At 32.8% G+C, this 14,291-nt stretch overlaps 2 protein-coding genes across 2 annotated transcripts; one reads left to right on the forward strand and one right to left on the reverse strand.

Moving 5' to 3' along the window:
• Positions 1-4,385: 4,385 nt before the first annotated feature.
• Positions 4,386-9,029, reverse strand: LOC108463275 (aminopeptidase M1-like). The gene is made up of 18 exons (XM_017763223.2): positions 8,554-9,029; positions 8,308-8,453; positions 8,127-8,229; positions 7,767-8,050; positions 7,538-7,691; positions 7,350-7,454; positions 7,151-7,270; positions 6,953-7,066; positions 6,680-6,865; positions 6,321-6,603; positions 6,089-6,210; positions 5,754-5,851; positions 5,506-5,683; positions 5,305-5,419; positions 5,169-5,236; positions 5,016-5,090; positions 4,837-4,914; positions 4,386-4,744 (listed from the first exon to the last, which is right to left on the reverse strand). The coding sequence occupies exons 1-18, from the start codon at positions 8,845-8,847 to the stop codon at positions 4,568-4,570; spliced, it is 2,700 nt and encodes an 899-aa protein (XP_017618712.1). The 5' UTR covers positions 8,848-9,029; the 3' UTR covers positions 4,386-4,567.
• A 2,636-nt stretch (positions 9,030-11,665) lies between these two features.
• On the forward strand, positions 11,666-13,055 carry LOC108463024 (uncharacterized). Its single transcript, XM_017762959.2, has one exon. It carries the CDS (start codon positions 11,935-11,937, stop codon positions 12,928-12,930), a length of 996 nt encoding a protein of 331 aa, XP_017618448.1. The 5' UTR covers positions 11,666-11,934; the 3' UTR covers positions 12,931-13,055.
• The last annotated feature ends 1,236 nt before the right edge of the window (positions 13,056-14,291 follow it).

Consider the following 14,291-nt stretch of genomic DNA (forward strand, 5'->3'; position numbering starts at 1 on the left):
TTATCTTATATAAATGCATGAATCTATCATGAAAATATGTTGAATTGAAAAAAAAAAAATTAATTCGTAAACTCCGATAATGCCTCGTACCCTATTCCGGCAATGAATACGGGTAGGGGTATTACATCATGTGTACTATTTGCATAAATATGATATTTCAAATACTTTGGTTATTTAAGCTTAAATATGAAACAGTATGAAATCAAGATAAGTTGTTATAAAAATATATTTAGATTACAGAGATATGGCTGATATATGTTGTATGATTACATAACGTGAAATTGTGTATATATATGAGAAATTTAATGAGAAATGAGCCCATACACGTTTCTTGTTATTTATATGAAGTGTACAACTGAGAATTTATAAACAGAGAGTTACACGGGTTGAAAACACGGGCGTGTGACTCTCCAAAGTGTGAAAATTTTCTAAGTGTTGTAAAAGTTTCATATGTTTACGATTTGGTCCTGAACCACCCCGAATGTATGTTTTGGGCCCCATAGGCCCATATAAGGGACATTAAACATATGTATGAAAGTTTTTAATTTAAAAGAAATTTTATGGTTGATTTTTACATAATTGATCATATTAAGTTCGGTAATGCCTCGTACCCTATTCTAGGCTCGAAATACGGGTAGGGGGTGTTACATTCCCATAGAAAGAATTTGATTTTGGGGGAATTTTTAACTTCCAAACAACATTCCATAACTCGTTCGCACCATCTATCTAATTGGCATCGTCTATCATCCTTCCCTCAACAATCTCATAGGTTGTTGACATTGAAAAGATGCCCTTAGCATCAAGGTTCCAATAGAAAGTATCAGGTTTAGGAAGGGCCAAAGGGCTCGCCGTTGTAGCTTGAGACCTTAGATAGTTTTGTTTGGACATTTTTCTTATTGAGCAATCTCTTTTTAAATGTTATTTGGAACCACATTTAAAACAAGCTCCACTTTTAAACCTACACCAACCTATGTGATTTCTCCCACAATGTTTGCAAATCGTTCTATCCATAATGTGAACATTTCCCGCGTTAATTACAAAACCTCTCGACTTTTTAAGTGAAGGTATCATAAATGACCTAGTTATACTGCGTTTTCTAGAATTTCATATATTGGATCCATCTTGCTTTTTCTCATTACGTATGTCTTCCTTTTTGCCTTTAAATTCGTCCATACTACATTCACTGAGTTTATTAACTAGTGGACGACTTTTAGATACCAGATTAGGACCTTGAGAACGAAGGAGTACCACAGAAGACACAATCAGGAGAAGAGGGTGCATTTGCAGCTACGAAGTTGAAGGAGTAGCTCCCAAGTATTGGGGTAGCCTATTAATTAATCAATTGGAAAAAGACATCTCTTGCCTCATTCCCTAGCCCTTATAGAATAGGCAAACTAACAGCAGCTCCCTGCTCGGAAACAAGAATACTACTTTCAACTTTATCAGAAACGACTCGATTTGTTTTAGCTGACATGGTTTATCTATAAGAAAAATAGATCTATAAGAAAAATAGAGTCAATTTGGATTAGAAGGCATTTTGTTTTAGCTGACATGGTTTATCTATAAGAAAAATAGATCTATAAGAAAAATAGAGTCAATTTGGATTAGAAGGCATCGCACTATCACTTGTTATTGTGGTGTGTATTTCTACACTCAACATATGGTAATGCTATGTTTTAGTCTGAGAATCGACTAAACCATAGTTATGATACCATTAAATGTAACATTCCTTACCTACTCGATCGCCGAGTCCAAGCTACGGGATGCTACAATCATTGTCGGAGCAACTACGAACGATTAACATTCACATTAAAACATAAATCATGCAAGCATAACCATTTCAATTCGCAATCATCAAATACAACCTTTCTCGGGTCTTATATGAGCTTACATGTGTTCTAAAATTAATTTGGAATCAAATAAGAATCAAATTGCAACATTTTCAAAATTTTAAAACGACGTCGTGACATGAGTGGGTTCCTTGTTACGACATGACATACTGACTCGCTTCGTTGTGACGAAGGAGTTCTTGTCACGTCAGGGCTAAAATCAAGGTCTCGTCACGACGACCATTGCTTGACATTGGATGTAAATTCTGTTTTTGGCACAACTTAAGCCATTTAATACCTATTTCATGTTAAACTTTCAACCCAGAAAAATAAGTGCATTTTGCACAACATTTACATGTACAAAATCACTCCAAAATCAAACCAAAACATCACATTTTAGCCAATTCAATCAATCAATCCAATATGCCACAATTTGGCACCAAAACATACCGATTCCACCTATTTAAACTTATCTTATACTATATTTCCTTTAAACCATTAAATATCATCCATTTCCATGTTATATCATGCCCGATTATACAATTATAAATATCATTCACAGGGCACAACACATTACCAACTCACATATTCAAATGGACATTAACTTCACAAGATTAGACAATATGCAAAGTTCAAAACAGCTCATCATTTTAGGTTAACAAAACAACACCTATGTACATGCCACATAACCGAGCCCAAAAATGATCAAAAGACTATCGAATCAATCATGGGATAGTGTGAGTTTTATAATGATCCGCATTGCATGTTCCGCAAGTTAACAATCTATAGGAAAAAAGGAAAACAAATTAGGTAAGCATTTCGTATGCTTAATAAATTCATTGGTATTTAGACAAAAAACTTACCTCATTTTACAATTAAATATAACTATTATTTAGCTTTACAAAGTTTGCCTAACATATCAAATAAAAAAATTATCAACAAAATTTAGTTAGATAAATTGTGATAAAAACTTCGACATTAGATAAGAGAGAGACAATCACTTCAATTGAAGTATTTATATAATCTATAGTCTCTACCCCATCTATAAATAAGAGGATAATACGTTTTAGTACACTCGAACCCACATCCTCCTGCATTGACAATAATGCTCATACCAATCGAGTTAAGACTCAATCGGCATTTGATTCATTGTTAATATATAATTTTATGCATTATTAATAAATAATAATATTACATTTCATGAATAAATGAAAAAGAAGAAGGAATAATTTATAAATAAATACTCGCATTTATTTTTAAATTTAAAAATAGAAAACTTAACAGATCCAAAACCTACGAAGGAGCCATATCATAGACGTGCAACTCACACTGTCCCTGCTCAGCAAGCTTAGCCATCTTATCAGCAATCTGGTTTGCTACCTGAGGGATGTGGCTAAATTCACCTGCATATTCCTGGAACAAAACTGCTTAATATCTCTGACTAGGGAAAATGGCGAGTCATGATCTTGGTGAATCTGCAACATTCCAATTGCAGCCTGACTATCACAAGCTTAGAACACCCTTTTGCCCATGTCACCTGCACCCCAACCCGGATAGCTAGTTTTATTAGGGTGTAGTGCCCTCTCTTTGATTCCAAAAGAAAAGGAAACTCCATGTGATAGTTTTTTTTTAAATAAAATCCTATGTATTGTTAATCACAAATAATTATCTCTTTTATATAATTCTAACTTTTTTCTAGTTCCAATCTAAAAGCTGATTTGGAAGGTTTGTTGTTTTTGCGGCTGATGGTGCATCGGCTGTTGGCGATGGATGAGAAGGTTTGCTGAGTTGGAACTGGGAAAGGAGCTTTATTCACCTTTGTTAGGAATGTTTGGGTCAAAAACATGAAGGGTAAATAGACTCGATTTCTTATCATCATTATCACCATCATCACCACAATCACAACCATCACCATCGTCATTTGGCTTGATTAATTCGTACTTAATCATAAAAAAATGTGATGTCATAAATATATGTATTTAATCAACATATTTAGAATGAATAAATTTAGAAAATTTAGATGCATTAATATACTTACCTAACTATATCAATATCAATAATTAGAGTTGCTAATGTCGGGCTGGGCCCAAAAAATGGGTAAAAATTTTTGTCCAACTTTAACCTAGATAAAAATGTTAAAATTCAAGTTTAGCTCGGTTCACTCAGATTAATTTTTATATAATTTTAAATATATATAATATATCAAAATATTAAAAATATTAAAATAAATATTTATCAACAAATTAAAAATAAATTTTAAAAAGATGTATACGTAAATAACACTAGCATAAATGTAATTTAACAAATTAACAATAAAATAAGTGTTATACAATATACAAATAATAATAATAAAATAGTTATAATATAATAGTAAAATGGTAACAAAATAGGAAGAAAACAACAAGAAAATAACATTAAAACAACAAAAAATAACATATTTTTTTTGTCCATTTGTGAATTTGGGTCAGACTTAGTGTTAAATATACCTTACTTGAAGCTAAATTCCTTTTTTAAATGGGCTTTATTTTTTTACCCAAATCATTTTTCGAGTCTATATTTTTGTCTAAACCCTCCCACAATTAGATTAAAGAAATGCAAATCTCAAATATATATTTCATTATTCATTTACATGATAACTTAGTAGACAAATCAACACTCTAAAATACACTCCAAACAAGTTTGGGAGAAGGAAAGAAAAGAAAAGAGTATATATATATATATAAAGTCATGCATTGGGCTTATTTGTTTGCCAACTTCTTGATAGCCTCGGCAAGATCTTTATCATTTCGAATGGTTTGAACCCACTTGGAATTGATATAGATCTGTTCCATGCTTTGTTTCAAGGTTCTAACCTTTGAAGCCTCTGTCCTACCAAAGAACGTCCCTATTTCCTTCATTTTCTCAGATGAAGCAAACTGTCAAAGCATTAAAAGACGTAACAAAGTTAAAAACACAACGAGCCTCAGAGAAATCTAAAGATTGTAATAGATACGACAGGGACACAAACCGACGACACGATTGGACCGACAAATCGAGTTAATAGTATTCCAGATCCATAGGTTGTCCAGATTTTATCCCAGTTATTCTGTTTTTGGCAATTAAAAGGAAATTAACATCAGCTAAACAAGAAGAACAAGATCAAGATCAAGAGTGTTATGGAGTGGCGTTGGTTTTATTAGTTATTACCTTGAGCCATTTCCAAGCAACTTCACGTCCTTCTTTACTAACAGCAAGTCCAAATGTAGTATCTTGTTTGCGAACCTAAACAACATTGAAGATTAGATATTTGGTTTTTTATAAAAGATAAATTGCTAAATTTTGAACTAAGAATTCTAATACCTCGGAAGACAATGCAAAGTTTAAAGCTTCGTAAACTACACTCTCGTCAGGACAAGATGCCAATGATCCTACAAACAGAGGGGGAAAAATATTATAGATTTGAATAGTCTGAAAGTGTACTAAAGGATTTTTTTACCTAAAATCCGGATTTTTTCTTGGCTTATATCAGTTTCTCTATAAACTTTCAAAAGAGATTCAAGGCCTGCTTTGTTTGATGAGGTGACTTTCTGCATTACAGCTACATATGCAGCCTGGAACCAAGCATAAATGGTGGATTAAAATCACTTTTTTGCTGCGATGAAATTCTTTATTTTTTTTAAACTTGAGATCAAGTAACCTTTCTTATGTCAGGATGGAGGAGAGGTGTGTTTCGGTCGTTCAAGAAGGCATTAAATCGCGAGTTCGCTTCGTTTATCGTCTCCTCGTGACCGAGCACGGCGAGTGCAGTGAAAATATCTCCTCTCGACATCGCATCCAGATGACTCTCGCCTTGTTTTGGGTCCCAACCAAAGTTCCTGTAAGAAAATTACAACGAAAACAGGTTTGGTTTTGGTCATTACAAACTTCAATATCTGAATAACTTACGCAGCAGCATGTAGGAGAAGGCCAATGAAAAATTGTTTGATGTAATTCATTAGTTCGGGTCTTGCATCTGCAACAATCCTTTCAATTTTATCAATTATCTGTGAAACACAGGATCCAAAATCAGGGCTAGCTAGAAGCATAATTGAAGTAAGATTAAGAAAGATAAGAGGTAACTCGTAGCGTTCGGGTTTTAAGACGCCTCCCCTCATAGCCATACACACCGGGATTTAGCCATCACCCTTCATTCAAGGCCCCTTGAGCACAAGTACCTCCCTTGTTTGCGTACGGTAACACGAGAGAGGTGTCATAAAACCTGCATCGTTACTTCATATTACCTTAATCAAGTTAGATAGCACAGTATGCTCAAGTTCCTCCCTGTAGGCAGCCATGAAGGTAAGCAAGGAAGTCAAGGACATTTCACGTGCCATACAAAGCGCAAACGAATCATCCAGAATGCCTGTTGAACATAATACATAACATTACGACAGTATTCGTTACATCCACAATGTGGCACTATAAAAATGATGTATGCAACTGCAATTTACGTCTATGTGTTCAAACAAGTACCAAGTCTGTCTGTTACTGATAAGCATTTCTGTTCTATTGCATATCGAAGTTTAGCCGCCAGGCCATCATCATATTTCACCCTGAAGAATCCAATCTGTTCAACATTGAGCTTTATCCAAGAACGTGCTGGATCAGTAATGTTGGAAAGCAAATCCTTAATCTCGTAAGTTTCGGATTTTTTCTCCATCAACAAGCTTATCAAGCTATCATAGTCTCCGCAACAGTAAGTGATTGGGATAATCCACTGACAACGATCACGAGAACCGGCATATAAGAATCGTGACTGCCAAAATCAAATCATCAATACAATGAAACAGTTCAAAGTGAAGTTCATGAAAATAGACAAAACATGATTAAACCTGTTTAATTTCCAATGTCTGGTTTTTCATTTTCACAGACAAAACTGGATACCCTTCTTGTTTTGTCCATGAATTCATTATCTTGTCCATTGTTGGCTCGTTACATTCCTCCTTAAGAACAGCCCACAGATCATTTGTCCTTGCATTTGACCATGCATGGCTCTTTATATATGTAGCAAGTGAGTTCTGATATCAAGAGATTAAATGAATCAACTCTGAGTCTGAGATAAAAGTTATAAATAATATCAGAATTAGGTTCCAGTATTTAGCAACCTGAAAATGTGGACCTCCAACATAGCCTTTAAGCATCTGGATAATTGATGCACCTTTTTTGTAGCTTATTGTATCGAGTATTTCATCAATTTCAGAGGCATGGTTTACCTCCACCTTCAAAGTAAAACAACATATATGCTTAAGATCAAATATATATTGTTAATTGCACGTAAAAAGATTATATATATATATATTCACCTCGATAGGATGGGATTCTGCAAGTCCATCCAACCTAAGACCTTCACTAGACTCATGATCAAAGAATTGTGTCCATATTTTCCATTCTGGGAACAACTTATCTTTTGCCATGTAACTCATCTGAAAATACACAATCCTTAGCAATACAAGAACACTAGTGCTAAGTGGCAATAACAAAGGTGAGACCTAGAACCCATACCCAAGTTGCAAAGCCCTCTTTCAGCCACAGGTCCGTCCACCATTCCATTGTTACAAGATTTCCAAACCACTGGTGTGCCAATTCATGGGCCACCACTGTTGTTACCTTAACAGCAACCAAGTACACTAGTCAAACATTTTCTGCACCTATACATACATATAGAGAGGTGGAACAGCATATGTACTAACCCGCTGCTTGTTGGCAGCAGCCGAATGGTGATCATCGAAGAGCAAATCGTTTTCACGATATGTAACTAAGCCATAGTTCTCCATTGCCCCAGCAGCAAAATCAGGGATTGCAACCATATCCAGTTTGGGAAGAGAGTATGGCATTTGAAAATAACTGTAAAAAAACTCATTACTACAATTTCAAACAGATTGTAAGCAAAATCTCCCACTTTATAGAATATTTACATACTCTTTATAAAAACCAAGTGTCTGCAAAGCTACATGGAGAGCAAATTTCCCTTGATTTGCCTTCCCAACTTGAGAGTACACTCGAACTTTGATCCCATCTGGTGTATGATCCTCAATGTAATCAAACAAACCAATAACAACAGCAACCAAATATGTAGACATCACCGGTGATTCTTGATAATAAACTGTTTTCAGGTTCCCATTCAGTTCCTCCTCATCCACTGGCATGTTTGAAAGGGTTACTAGTTCAGATGGAACATCCAATAATGTGATATTGAACTTTGCCTGTTAAAAAAACATGAAACAAATTAATCAACAATGTCAACATGAAACTTTGAAAGGAAAGTTAAAAGAAGAAGACCTTGAAAGATGGTTCATCCCAACAGGGAAAACATTGCCTTGCATAAGCTGGCTCGAATTGTGTCACTGCCATATTCTTCTTCTCACCATTGTGATCATAAGTACTGTATTTCAAATTATGAAAATTTCGTTCATATAGATTCTAAAAACATTAATGTGAAATGATGAGCATATATATATACCTTATATAGAATCCCTTCATTTTTTCATTTAAGACACCCTCAAAGCCAATAGTTAAAACTCCCATACCCTTGGGAAGTGTCTCAGAAAATTCCAACACCAAAATCTCATCTGCTTGGACCTGCCCTACTTTTGGCTTCTCAAATACCTGTTTAACATGTAATCAGCCAAAGACAATTATAGTTTCTTTATGACTAAAATATCCTATTAAGTTGACTAAAGTTTTACTTGCATGTAGAGAGCTTGACCTTATTAGAGTTAGGATCGGAGAAGTAGACTGAATCAGAGTTAATGTGGAGTTGAGCAGCAGCATTGAGGACAATGAAACGAGTGTCGGCAACGATGTCGACAACGATGGAGACAATGCCTTCGAACTTGCAGGCCGCGAGGTCGGGTTTCAGTTGAATATCGTAGCGTTTGGGGACAGCGAATGTGGGGAGACGAGGTTGGCCTTTGAAGTCAGTTGTTGGATCCGAAGTTGAGGTTGGGGCACCTTCAGTTTTTTTCCTGAAACAGGAACAGCACTTCTTCAACAGGTTCATGGTGTAAATTAATCTGTCTGAGAAAAAAGAAGCAAAACTTTGAGAGAGATATGGAAAAGTATAAGGAGTAAGGATGATAAATAGGGGTTGCCATAGATATCTATATATTAGTAGTTTTTACATGCAATGGGAAACATATAGATATTTAATTATACATCCTTAATTAAATGGATTATTCTTCAAAAATCAAAATATTGTATGAATAAAAATTCTTTGATATTAGTATGATTATTCTTTTAAATTTATATATATATATTGCTTAATGCCACTAGATTCATAATTTAATATAAAAAATATTGCCTAAGAATGGGTTTTAGAATAAGAATATTATCAACAAATTTTAATTAGATAAATAATGATAAGAACTTTGGTATAGATTGCTTGCTTAGGAGAAAGGCAGTCTTCACACTTTATTTTATTTTTAGAAAGAGATGTATCCATCTTTATTAATATATTATATTAATATTTACAATATTTGGAATCAAAACATAAAGACTGTTGCTTAATTGGTTCTTGAAAAGGAAAAGAATATTTAGAAAAGAAAAACATTAATTAATATATTTGGATAATGTCATGTATTAATGACGTCTTATTTATGATGTATTTATTTAGGTTTTAAGTATTAAATATATATATTTTTATAAAAAATCCCGTTTAAGGAAGGTATTTTCATTATTATATTCTTCTTTAGAAATCCAACGTACAAGAATTAGATTACAATAAGATAGTGTAAAATTTTCTTGTAAGTAAGAGAAATGTTATGCATATTCTAATTTCGAGTTACTTCTAAATATGTGTTGGATATATTTAAATATATGTTAAACTCAAACATTTAAAAACATAAAAGAGAGATAACTTTTTTAAATAAAATTATATTTTTGTAACATATTATTATTATTTATATATTTCATGTCCATGGATTTATTTTCATATTTTTTTCTTTATATCTCAATTTTGTTTGGGGTCTTGAGATGCCTACTGTTATGTCTACATTATCAAAGGTTAAGGCCCAACATCAAAGTAAGCCCAAAGATCTTAATGGGATCACTCTCTGCTACTTTATATAAATGAAATCTACACCCACCTAATTGGTGTCAATTTAGTAGGGATTAAGTCTGAAATTTTGTGTTTGATGGACACAAAAATATAAATATTCTAAGGGACTAAAGTCAGAAATTTTGTATGAAGAACTGGGAAAATATCAAAATTATATTTGATAGATGAATTTTGATTTGAGGAAATTATATATATGAAACATTGATTGTAATTAAATGTATACATGAAATTTTGACTTTTATTCAATCGTATACATTTAAATAAATAAAGATATCAATTTATTTTTATATTGAGTAAGTATAATTATTTGGGCATGCAATATATAGATGTAAAATAATAATATATCAATAATGATGTTAGTTGTTTGTGAAAATAGGATACAATCAATATTTCATATATAAAATTGTAAAAAAAAATTCATATATAATATTACATAAAGATTAATCAAGAGTGATAAAAGTTCTATTGAATCGATGTGACGCAACTAAAAGATAAATTTCTCTGTTATTATCTTTGCAAAGCTCTATCTCTTTTTTTTTTAAATAATTTTATTATAAGTTCTTATCATATTTACTTTTGTTGACATAATATTTAAAACTATTCATAACCCCAACTTAACTTCTAAATAAGAAAATAATATATCTCACCGTAACAGCACTCGAATCAACATCTCTCAACTATTCTTGGACTGAACTAATCATCACAAAAAACCATCAAACATTTATTTTATTATTACTTAAAATCCTTAAACTGGAGGCTGATTGAGATGTTTGAGCAATATTCATTTAATCAAAGCAGTACATCAATTGAATTTGAAAATGACTGGACTTGAAAATGGAGCTAACATATATATAGAAATAACTTGAAAAGATAATCCAAATGTATATTGGTAACCTTCAGCAACTTGTATCCCTTACAACTAAAACAATAAAAATAGTGTAAATTAAGTCTTAATTCAATTAATATAAATATTATTTTTAATACAAAAATTTTAAATTCAGATATTTTGAAGTAAATTATTATATTATGAGTATTTCTAAAATTATATAAAAAATATATATTGGAAAGATTGTATTTTATGAAATTATAGGCACTGACAAGTGACAACTCAACTAACAATGGTAGCCTGATGAAGCAGCTCACTCAGCCTATGGGCGCTGAGTGTTGCTTTCGCATCCATGAAGACACCCATAGTTAAAGTTCCAAAACAAGAGGGTAGCACACAAACAAAATAGTTAAATTTTGTTATTAGTCCTTGTATTGTATGTATGTTGTGCTTTATTTTCTTTATTTCTAGTCTTTGTATTTTTCAAGCTTTTAATATTTCAATTTTGACCAAATGGAAGCTATTAAACTCATTAGGTTAAGTTATGTTATTTCTGAAATCTAATGTGCGAACATATTATTATATATGTAATACCATGTCAATTTACATCATGATTGAAATTTTGAAATTAGAAAAAGTGTAGAACTAAGAATGATTTAATTAAAGAACATAGATGAATACAACTTTATGCATAATATATGATTAATAGTATAATTTAACAAAATGGATTTAACTGTTATCGTTTGGGTCATGGCTAAAACTTCAAAATTCGAAAAGGTATAGATTCAAAAAGTATAAGACTAAAATTGTTAAAATTAAAGTATAAAGACTAAATCCATAACTTACACAGAATATAAGGACTGATAGCAGAATTTGACCCCAAAACTAAAAAAGTCTGTGATATTATCTCCATCCTCGAAACCGTTTGCTGAAAACTATGATCTTGTCCCCTTTCCTCTCTGCTACTGTTAAAGCTCTGTCTTTCCCATTTTCTTGACTTTTTTTTTTTGGGTAAGAATCAAATATAAAATCAGGGATTTTTGGATTAAGTTTGCTCTCAAATTTAGTTGTTTCAAAAGCTTAAAAGAAACCAACAAAAAAACCTTCCAATTTTCCTCTTCACCCATCTCAAATCTTCAATTTTTCTTTGCCTTTTGGTGATCATCTTCTCCACTCACACAAATTGGTAGCTTTAATTGTATAGAATGAAATTAAGTGCAAGTGAGGATGATTTAGGGTCAGACATTCATGTTCCAGCAGATATAGATTGGCATATGCTTGATAAATCCAAGTTCTTCTTCCTCGGTGCAGCTTTTTTTTCAGGTGTATCAGCTGGTCTTTACCCTGCAATGGTGTTAAAAACCCGACAACAAGTTTCATCCACTCAAATCTCTTGCTTCAAAATGTCTTTCTCTATTATGAGATGTGAAGGATTAAGAGGATTCTATAGAGGTTTTGGTACAACTTTAATGGGAACAATCCCAGCTCGAGCACTTTACATGGGAGCCCTTGAGGTAACCAAGACCAGTGTTGGCAGTAGCACTGTTAGGTTAGGATTTTCAGACACAACAGCCACTGCTATAGCTAGTGCTGCTGCTGGTTTAAGTTCAGCCATGGCTGCACAACTTGTTTGGACCCCAATCGATGTTGTGAGCCAAAGGCTCATGGTTCAAGCCCCAAATGCTAGTCCTTGTAGATATAAAAATGGCCTTGATGCCTTTAGGAAGATCCTATTTGCAGATGGTCTTAAAGGGTTGTATAGGGGATTTGGGATCTCAATGTTGACATATGCACCATCTAATGCTGTTTGGTGGGCATCTTACTCTGTTGCAAACAGGCTCATTTATCGTGGTCTTGGTTGGTCTGATAATATTAGGCGGTCTGAGTCAAAGGCCACGGCGGTTGCTGTTCAAGGGCTAAGTGCAGCCATGGCTAGTGGTGTTTCAGCTTTGATCACCACCCCACTTGACACCATTAAAACAAGGTTACAGGTCCTGGATAAAGAAGAGAATGGGGTAAGGAAACCTTTGACCATGTTACAGACAGTGAGGAATTTGGTCAAGGAAAGTGGTTTGGCGGCTTGTTACAGGGGACTAGGACCAAGGTGGGCTTCAATGTCATTGTCTGCAACAACCATGATTACTACTTATGAGCTTTTGAAACGGTTATCAGCTAAGAACCAAGAAAGCTTGACATCATGAACATGGCAGCTGATGAGAATTAGTAAAACAGATAGGACACTAACTGTGAATTTTTGTTGTTTTGGCATTTTTTTTTATTGTGGAACATGAATCTAAGATCTAGCAGTTTTGCTTTCTTTTTTCAATCTGACACTCTAATAAAATGCATCTTTCATGTTACAGATTCACCCAACACATCCAATGACTGGTTCAATGCATTGTGTAAGAAATGAATATGTGCTGATGACAGCCATATGTCTGCAAAAAAAGAAGAAGAAGAAACTGAATTCTATGGGCAAAAAACAACCATTAAAGCTACACATCCACACATTCAATGGCTGTTATTCACCAATCAAACTAGGGACTTACTTTTTTTTCTTTTTTTTTTTTGGTAAACTAAAATAGCATAAGCGAGACAAAAGATCACTCTAGTTCAATGAATATAGACTAGAATCAGCTATAAGCAACTCACTAACCGAAGGTGAAGGTTCCTCATAGATGAAATCGCAATGACTATGGATATTTAATTTTGGCCAAAAGATTTGAAACCGTATTCTGCGCCTAAGGAATATGTCTGACACGAACCTCTCAGGTTTGAATAAGCATGTGATGTATTAGTTGGAGTTCCGTCAGCTTGCTATCTACAGCAACACTTACAAAAATAATTTTAACCAATAAAGCGTTATCACACTCCAATTTCTACTTTCGAAATCCTTTTGTTCCATGCTAAGTGAAACCCTTTAAAGATAGCCCTTTCTTCACCTAAGATATTATACCTTCTCCAATCAACATTGAAAAACCACATATTAAGTACTTACTTTTTATTTTACATATTAAAGACATACTTTAAGCAAATATTGTGCCACTAACTCCCTAATAGTAAAAAGACAAATGATTTATGTTGTTTAAATCTTTGTTAATATCAAATTTTATGTTCAAATTCGGACAACCCCCTTCTATTGCCACAAGAGATAAGGACTTTAACTCCAAAAATATTAAAATTTTATTTTAGTTTTTTAAAAAATTAAAAATATAAATTAATATAATGATAAAATTGTATCTTAATAAGATAATAAATTTTAATTAATTTTTTTAATTTTTTGAAATAATAAATTAATAAAATAATAAAATTATACTTTAACCGTCTTAAAATTTTATAATCCAATGTTGGTGGTTTTAAAAATAAATTTTGATTCTCCTTATTCAAGATAAGAAAATGAAAAGTAAAAGTACCATAAAGGTCTCTATATTAAGAGTCAGATTATATTTTGATTCCTTTACTCAGAAAATAGATAAATTTAATCTTTGTTCGTTACACTAAAGAGCAAGTTGATCATTCTATTAAAATTTTTATTTATTTTTATTATTAAAAACTAATCTTT

The sequence above is a fragment of the Gossypium arboreum genome, chromosome 13 (assembly GCF_025698485.1).
Source record: "Gossypium arboreum isolate Shixiya-1 chromosome 13, ASM2569848v2, whole genome shotgun sequence".
NCBI classification, from domain to species: Eukaryota; Viridiplantae; Streptophyta; class Magnoliopsida; order Malvales; family Malvaceae; genus Gossypium; species Gossypium arboreum.

Bases quoted from the DNA above. Each gene is read 5' to 3' on its own strand.
- LOC108463024 (XM_017762959.2), top strand. From the start codon at position 11,935: ATGAAATTAAGTGCAAGTGAGGATGATTTAGGGTCAGACATTCATGTT.
- LOC108463275 (XM_017763223.2), bottom strand. From the start codon at position 8,847: ATGAACCTGTTGAAGAAGTGCTGTTCCTGTTTCAGGAAAAAAACTGAA. The intron at 8,454-8,553 runs GTCAAGCTCTCT...CATGTTAAACAG, and splicing joins CCGATCCTAACTCTAATAAG to GTATTTGAGAAGCCAAAAGT. The intron at 4,745-4,836 runs GTTTGTGTCCCT...ATGCTTTGACAG, and splicing joins TCGGTCCAATCGTGTCGTCG to TTTGCTTCATCTGAGAAAAT.